The following is an 8644-nucleotide window of genomic DNA, read 5'->3' as shown; positions in this document are numbered from 1 at the left end:
CCCACTCAAAAACATTTCTTTTTTATTGAGTGATGCTACAAACACGATAGATTTCACAATAAATTTCAAAACTTTACGAATTATTATCAACTTTTATATAAAAATAAATTCATAACTAACATTGCTTTATTATATATCTTTTTTTTTCTTCTTTTGATTTGGTATTTCTTCAATGACTTGTCACGTTGTAAAAATAAAAAATAAAAATTTTACTTTATATGAAAGCGGATTCCACCATAGAAAGCGAACATTTGCTCCGTCACCTTTCCATTCACTCTCGCTCACTCTCTCTATCGAATTTCGATCAAAATCACCAATTTGCTCCAAAACTTTCTCTATTAACATATTTCTCAATAAATTCACATCACAACTCTCTGCTTTTGGTTACAAAATAATCAAATTCAAGCTCTTGGATGTTTATCTCTCTCTTTTGTAATACGACGAGCTTCAATTCTAATATTCCTCATAGCGTTCTTTCTTATACGACGAGCTTCGGTTTTTTTTTTTTTTTTTCCACCCAAAAATGTCGAGCAGTTCACTTTAGGACAGACTCGCCCAGAGATATACAAGTGGTAAGCTTTTCAGATTTTAATTTCAAAATTTTTGTTTTCAAGTTTTTTGACAAATGGGATGATAATTGAATATAATAGTCTTCTTTTTTATTTTTGGTTTGTGTGTGTGTCAGATTTTCTAGAGTTCTTAGGTTAACTCTGTTGTAGAATTATTACAATCTTAACTAAAACAAATGTTAAATTAGTGCTAGTAAATGTTTGTTTGAATGGGAGAATTATACGGCACCTCTTGTGTTTTTCCAAAGGTATAGTATCCGCTATGATCATAATCATGTGTATTTGCAAGTGTTTTAATGTTACTTGTTTGTTCATGAATAAATTAATTGAAATAAATGATTTTTTTTATATACAAAAAAAAAATATAAGAAGAAGAAATAAACGATTTTGATCGAGTATCATTGGCCATTTGGCCTATTGCCCAAATAATTCATTTAGTTTTCATTGTGAATCTTTCTATTCATGCTGCTATTATGGCTTTCTTTTATATTATTAACTCTAATATTCAAGACTCCAATAGCTTGTGTAATTGTACTATATGTTTACCAAGTTTGAACTTTGAAATCTATAATAATAAAAAAATTGCTCATTGGCCTACTTGGATATTGAGTCATCATCAACTAACCTGTTGCAATCGGAAGTCATGAACTGCTGCAAACTTATCACTTCTTTTTATATATAAAGATAGGATTCCTCAGAGATAAAGGATTGCTCAGCCCTTCAACCTTATCCAATACTTAAACAAATAAACCCAGTGCAATTGCAGCTGCTCAAGCAATTTCTTTCAAAAGAAGAGCAAGCCAGATAAAGGCTTTTGTATTGTTGATTCATGATCACTGATGAGAAATGAGATCCATGCCCCCACAAAGTTTTTAGTGGATTCAAAACAAAGCAAAAAAGAAAAAAAAGATTTCTGAAAGATTTTTTTTCCCCAGTCAATACTATTTACGTATTTGTTGCATCCTGCCCTTCACAAACTTGGTATTTTCAGTTTGGCAGAAGCTGGAAGAAGAAAAGCAAGAGTTCTTCAGGGCGTATTATCTTAGGATTTTTTTTTTTTTTTAAATTTTTTTTTATTATATATATTTGATTATTTTGATAGGCTTAAGCTGAAAGTGGAGGAAAATCAGGGTGAAAAATAAGCTTCAATTTCGAATATTCCTCATAGCGGTCGTTCTTATAGTGATTTTCGTTTCGGTTCTCTGCATCCAAAAAATGTCAAGTGGTTCCGTTAGAAGAGTCTCGTGCCAAGATATACAAGTGGTAAGCTTTTCAGATTGAATTTTTTTTTTTTTCCATAAAAAAATAGTGATGTTAATTAGTAAAAAGTAATTATTTAGGTTTATACTTCTTCTAATTGCTCCTTTTTGTGTATTTTGATTATTTGTTTTTAAAATTCTTTGAGCAATTGACTTGTTTAGTTCTGAATAATGATTGTTTTTTCCTCATCCTTGTATAGTATCCACTCTGATCATAACCTTGTATTTGCTTGTGTTTTAATTTTACCCTTTTGTTAATGTATAAATCAATTGAAATAAACGATTTTGATGTGTACCATACCCTAGAGTTACCATAGAACCTTGATAAAATGGTAAAGGTAGCACCCAGTGCACAAAACTCCCAAATCTCACCCCCCCCCCCCCTTCATTATTACTATTATTATTATTATTATTATTATCTTTTGCGAAAGGTTGATTCTACCCAGTGCACAAAACTCCCAAATCTCCCCCCCCCCCCCCCTTCATTATTACTATTATTATTATTATTATTATTATCTTTTGCGAAAGGTTGATTCTAGACTCAAACCCGCAGTATATGCTGCTTTGGATGGAAGGCACTTGATATCTCATTGAAGTCAGTCCATTTTTTGAAAATTCAATAGTGGGGGGATGTGGTGATTTGAACCCTAGATGTCTCTGATGGAAATACCGGGAGTGCTAGTCGGACTACAAATCTCTTTTAGGATGAACCCTACCATAGAATGTTGATGACATGGAAAAATGTAAACCATGGTTTTAGTCCATGTATTGTATATAAGAAAAAGAATCTGGCTGTCCTGATCTTTTTTATTTCCTTTTTCTGGGCATATATGTCTTGATTTTTCAGGTGGAAAATCTTATAGAGCAATGTCTTCAACAGTACATGAGTCAGAAGGAGGTTGTGGAAACTCTATTGGATCAAGCAAAAATAGAGCCTGGTTTTACAGAGCTTGGTAATTATGGATACTTTTTTTTATAGTTGTCATTATTTTCATTTTATTTATGTGTTCTGAAACATATATGAGTAGGTTGTATTTGCACAAGCAATATATGGAGATTTCTTGCATACTCAAAATTAAAAAACTGCATGATAATAAATTAATACAGTGTAATTATTTTGATAATTAAGTTAATTTTAGAAGAGTTAGAAAATTAACTCCTTAAATTGCATAGCTTCAACTTTCTTTATCCTTTTTCTTAAGGAAGAAAACAGGTGAAATAATAGCATGTTGAAGACCAATTTTGATCAAGTATCATTGGCCTATTGCCCAAAGCAACTCGTTTAGTTTGCATTCTGAACCTTGCTATTCATGCTTCTTTAATAGCTTTCTTTTATATTATTAATTCTAATATTCAAGATGACCATAGCTCATGTAATTGTGTTATATGTTTACCAATTAAGTTTGAACTTTGAACTCTAAAAAGAATTTTTTACTCATTGGCCTACTTGAATATTGAATCATCAACCAACCTGTTGCAATCAGGAGTCATGAACCGCTGCAAACTTATCACTCCTTTTATCTATAGAGATAGGACTTCTTCAGACATATAGGATTGCTCAGCCCTTCAATCTGATCCAATATCTTATCTTTCCCCAGCACTCTCCATCCAGAGCTTTATACTAACTTCTCCTTGCCAGTCAACTTAAACAAATAAACCCAGTGCAGTTGCAGCTGCTCGAGCAATTTCTTTCAAAAGAAGAGCATGCAAGATAAGGCTTTTGTATTGTTGATTTATGAATCAATGATGACTGATGAGAAATCAGATCCATGTACCCACAGTTTTTAGTGGATTCAAAAAAAAAAAATTCAGATTTCTGAAAGCTTTTTTTCCCCACCTAATTCTAGTTACAGTCGTTATGCATTTGCTGTGTCCTTCTACCCTTCACAAACTTAGTATCTTGCTTGCTTTTCAGTTTGGCAGAAGCTAGAAGAAGAAAATCAAGAGTTCTTCAGGGCTTATTATCTTAGATTGATGGTGAAGCAACAAATAAATGAATTCAACAGGTTGCTTGATCTACAGGTGCAGTTAATGTGTCAGATGCAACCAAGTGGAGTTGCTTCACTGCCTACCTGTAATGGATCTCATATCTCATCATGTAAGACCTTTTCTATGTTTAGTAGCTAGGGTTATATAATCACTAGAAGTCCATTTTGGCCCACGGCTTTACTTGTAGGTTTAGTTGTTCTAAGTTTCATTTTACTGTTCTCAGCAGCCCTGATCTTCTTTTTCTTTCTTATTATTTAGCACAAACCAGATCCATTTTGTTGCAACATTCAAGAACCTTATACCTGCATATTGCTCATAGTCCTGGTCATTTAATTAATCCCAGGAGTACAATTGTTTAGTATTTGCCTGGAATATATTGCTACTATCTAAGTGGATCATGTATCTTTCTCTTTGGGTAACATACAGTTTGATCTGTCACTTGAAAATAGAGAAGTCTTTTCCCATTGCTGCACTTATGAGATGAATATTATGGTTGGCATAGGGGGAGTATTTCCTCCCTAACACATTTCATTTTCCCTGTTTCTTCTATTGTTTTTTTTTTTTTTTTTTTTGGGCAATATCTTGAATAATTGTTCACTAGAATTGCACCCCTTTTTCACTTTAATAAATTTTCTTAATAATATCTAGAAGAACTTGGACAGCCTCCAAAATTTTGCCTTCTCCACTACTGAATTACTTGCAAGTGTCGCAGAAGACAATTTATTCTGAGAAATTAATGTCTTATTTTTTCCTCTTCTTTTGAATCTTGAAAGCCTATGGTTTTGGCTTTCATAGGTGGACAGAAGAAAAGGAAGAGGGGCTCAAGCTGCCCCACCATTATGTACCAGTATTTTTCTTTTTCTTTTTTGATGAACTATGAACCAGTAATTTTTAGTTATGGTATATCTCTTGATTGCATTTCATCAGGATTTGTATGGCTAATGGAAAAAACTTAAAACCTAAAATGTGGTTTAGCAAAAATATTTAAGAACTCACTGCTAGTACTCATTATCAAATGGCTCCAGCTGTACAAGATTGAGAATTTGTGTGAAGTAGAATGCTATGAGAAATTCTAGAGAGAGTGGAATAATCTTTGATTTTTATCTAATCTAACTGTGACTTTAATTTTAGCTCACATGAGCTTGACCACTTCTCATTGTTTAACTGTTATAAGTCTGGCACTGTTGCATTATTCTGGTGTGGACCATGAGCAGGTAATGCAGAGTACTTGTTAGGTTGGTTGTTTGTTTACAAGAGATTAACATTCAAAAATTATAATTGAGTGGTCTTATGTAGATTCTCAACCTTGCTCAAGTGGTTCCAGCATTTGATTACCATAATAGAAGCCTCAGAGTACTGAGATAGAACACATGAGCTTGTTATTGTTAATAAATCCATATTGGTAAATAATCCACAGATTGCTTGCATAGTTGAAAATGCTGCACTTGCATGTGAACCTATTTATTTAGTAATTGGCACACTGGTGAAATTTAGGCCTCCATTCCCAATGTATTTTTTTCCCAATGGAGAACATCTCAAGAAGTCAGGATGGCAAACTAACGAAGTTGCTACTGGTTTTTATAAAATAAGGACTACTCGTTGGCTGTGTAGAAGCCATAAAATCATATTTCGACAGGATGAATGTCTAATAATTGTAAAATTATGCTTAGAATACACCATAGGTCTCAAAAAAGTCAGGATGGCAAACTCACGAAGTTGCTAATGGTTTATATAAAATAAGGACTACTCGTTGGCTGTGTAGAAGCCATAACATCATATTTTGACTGGATAAATGTCTAATAACTGTAAAATTATGCTTAGAATACACCATAGGCACATGCAAACAAAAGATTGATATGCTAATGATTAGAACTTATTGAAAACTGATTGCTGCGTTGGGTTTACTTTGAATTGTTAGGCTCAAGAGAAAAATAAAATAAACAAAAAATTTCTTCTTTACAATGATACAGATGCACCATGTGAACAACTTTATTTCAGTTGATAATGCTTACTGAATACGTGTTGATCAAGGTGGTGAGAAAAGTAGGCAGAGATATAATTACAGGCATAAAGGCCAATTTCATATCATGGGGCATTTGACTTTTTTTTTGGTGGGCTGCGTGGGGGCAAAGGAGGTGGGAATTGAATGTCATCTGGCGCTTCCTTTGTAATGCTGGGCTAATTTTGTTCAGAATTCCATATTGTAGTCTGTTACAGAATTATTGGATGGCCTGGGGGACTGTTTAGGCACTTCTATTAATGCTTTCCTTGATCGCTCCTTTGGACCAATTTCATTTCCAGTACATGCTTGTTATGGCATGTCAAATTTTCATCGAATTGGCAATTGATATTTACTTTATTTGACAGTGCACCAGAACTCAGCTTGCTATGCTTCAGAGCATGCAGGACCAGCTGTGAAGGCAGAAAATATGTACATCCCTATAGTTTCTGGTTTGCCTAATGCATTTACTAATGGTGTGCCTTATGCATTTACTAATGGTGGATCATTGTTGCACCCAAGTATGCACACTACTGTTCAAATGCCTGCTGATTCTAGTAGGATTGATGCCCCACCAAGTATGGTATCAGCTCAAAGCTCAAACCTGGGTATGATTCAAGGAATAAATGGGGGCATGATCAAATCAGAAACTGGATATTCTGGCAGTTCCCCTTACATGTATGGCTCTGACAGAAATGTCCTGGAAATGCATCCAACGATTGAAGATGCATCTGTTGCATCTTTCCCCAGTGTACAGTCTAACTCACAACCCCTGAATGAACAAATTCTGGATATGGAATCTTCTTCTTTTGGATCTTTAGGCCAGGATTCTCGAAATTTCAGTCTCTCTGACCTGGCAGCGGACTTTTCACAGAGTTCTGGTATGTTCTCTCTCTCTCTCTCTCTCTCTCTCTCATGAACCTCTTTATATTTTTCCTTCTTTTTTTTTGGCTCAAGATTACTGTTCTAGTCAGTGAGGCAGTTGGAACTCAGCTAGTTGAAGTGGAACAACTATTTTGTTCATATATTCATCTGAGAAAGAATGAAAACCCCCTCTCAGCCAAAAATGTAAAAATAAATATATACTGTTATACACGCAATTATAGGCTGTTAGGTGGAAATGCTGATTGGGTCATGAGTTCAGTTAATGACAACAACTCAAAAGTTGTCCATTAACCGAGTGCATGAGTTTTTGTGTATCTTTAATTAACTAAATTTATGTATAGGATCTTATTTTTTTGGGGTAATTACAGTTTATCCACATGTAATAATTAGGCCCATTTTAATAATGCCTACCCATGGTTTGGACTTTTATCACTTTGTCTACTTGATGTGGCCTCCGTTAGGACTCCGTAACCCCCCCTCCCCCCTCGCCTCTCCACTTAAAAACCCTCTTTACTATATAAGACAAATTAGAACTAGGATCTGAGAGATATTTCGTTCGAATTCCTTCTCCAACTTTCTTAGAAATCAAATCCTGTGACTGAAATCACATTTCATGAACAAAATTGTGTGAGATTAACGCAAGATTCGGCTTCTGCTACTGATTGCAAGCAAGGAAATACAAGTTTGACCTCCATTCTTGTCTCTCAAAGGTAAGTGCGTGTTCTAGGATTTCAAATTTTGAAAAACTTGTACTGATGATGGGTAATGTTTGATATTTGTCCGTAGGAATCAAAAATTTGTGTCCCACTATGTCTTCATCAAGTGATTTTTACTCAAGTTTCAGTCACCATTTATGTTCGAGAGATAGATGCACACAAAGGACGTCTTTGACATTGGATAATTTTGGGAGGAGGTTTTATGGCTGTTGCTTTTATGATGAGGTGAGTTATGTAATAATCTTCAGTTTGAAATGCTTTTTATTTTTTGAAACCCAATTCATGTTGATTAAATTGTTGCAATTGGGCTGTTTGAATTGATTTGATTTGATTTGATTTTATGTGTAGAAAGAGTTACAGACTTGTAAATTCTTTGAGTGGTTGGATCAAAAAACTTGTAAGCGTGGGTCTGAAGTTGCACCAATAGTCTTGGCAAAATTCAAGAGGTTGGAGAATGAGGCAAAGGCCTCTAATGAGAGGGAAAAACTAGCTCGTGAAATGGAAGAAAAGGCAAGGCAGAGGGAAATGATAGCTAGGCGAAGAGAAGAAAAATCAAGGGTGAGAGAAATGATTGCCCGAGTCAGAGCAAGAATGTATAGAGTTACACTAGTTGTGTCATGGGTTCTATTTGCTTTCTTTGTATTTTCTAGTAGGATTGAGTATGTTGGATTGAAGTCATTGAGTCTTGCATAAAGATTGAGGCATATGATGTAAGATGCTGTATTTTAATGACTTGAAGACAATTTGTAATGAATGTCATTACTTTTTTTTTTTTAAGGGAAAATGAATGTCATTACTTAAAACCAAATATTTACTAAAACCATTTTTTTTTTTTTACTTAAAATGTTTATGGTAAAAATTAATTATCTTTATTATTGTTTTCCTTACTATTAGAATGATTACAATTTTGGCACGTGTCATTATCTTATGCTTTGACAAAAGGACACTTGTTGTCATTGCATGCATCCTCTAGGTGTGAGTTATAGATATGAGCCCAGTTTTTCCTAAAATTAATTAGCTCGACTTGTCTGCCAAGTCGAAGATTATATGGTGACATGTGTTATCTGTGGGCGATAGGTATCTTGTGCCAGGGGCATCTCAACCTTTATTCTATTAGAATAGAATATAGTATATCTATTTTTCTTATAGTATAGTATAGCAAAAATTGATAATAACAATAAACTAAGGCCCCTCATTTAGCCACAAAAAAAAAAAAAAAAAAAAAAA

At 34.1% G+C, this 8644-nt stretch overlaps 1 protein-coding gene across 6 annotated transcripts; it reads left to right on the top strand.

The window, feature by feature from the left end:
- The first annotated feature begins 258 nt into the window (after positions 1-258).
- On the top strand, positions 259-8190 carry LOC112033398 (uncharacterized). Of its 6 annotated transcripts, XM_024066168.2 has the most exons (7): positions 259-572; positions 1672-1832; positions 2676-2781; positions 3744-3926; positions 6185-6697; positions 7488-7642; positions 7766-8190. In XM_024066168.2, the coding sequence occupies exons 2-7, from the start codon at positions 1785-1787 to the stop codon at positions 8108-8110; spliced, it is 1350 nt and encodes a 449-aa protein (XP_023921936.1). In that variant the 5' UTR covers positions 259-572; positions 1672-1784; the 3' UTR covers positions 8111-8190. The 6 variants fall into 6 exon arrangements, 4 of the variants coding, with proteins under 4 accessions (XP_023921936.1, XP_065619200.1, XP_023921958.1 ...); XM_024066190.2 differs by lacking the exon at positions 259-572 and having other exon boundaries at positions 622-1832; positions 7770-7951; XR_002885222.2 differs by lacking the exon at positions 259-572 and having other exon boundaries at positions 948-1832; positions 7546-7642; positions 7770-7878.
- The last annotated feature ends 454 nt before the right edge of the window (positions 8191-8644 follow it).

Source organism: Quercus suber, unplaced genomic scaffold (assembly GCF_002906115.3).
Source record: "Quercus suber isolate HL8 unplaced genomic scaffold, Cork oak 2.0 scaffold_493, whole genome shotgun sequence".
NCBI lineage: Eukaryota > Viridiplantae > Streptophyta > Magnoliopsida > Fagales > Fagaceae > Quercus > Quercus suber.
The sequence above is the reverse complement of the archived record's forward strand: the minus strand, read 5'-3'. Positions and strand labels throughout refer to the sequence as shown.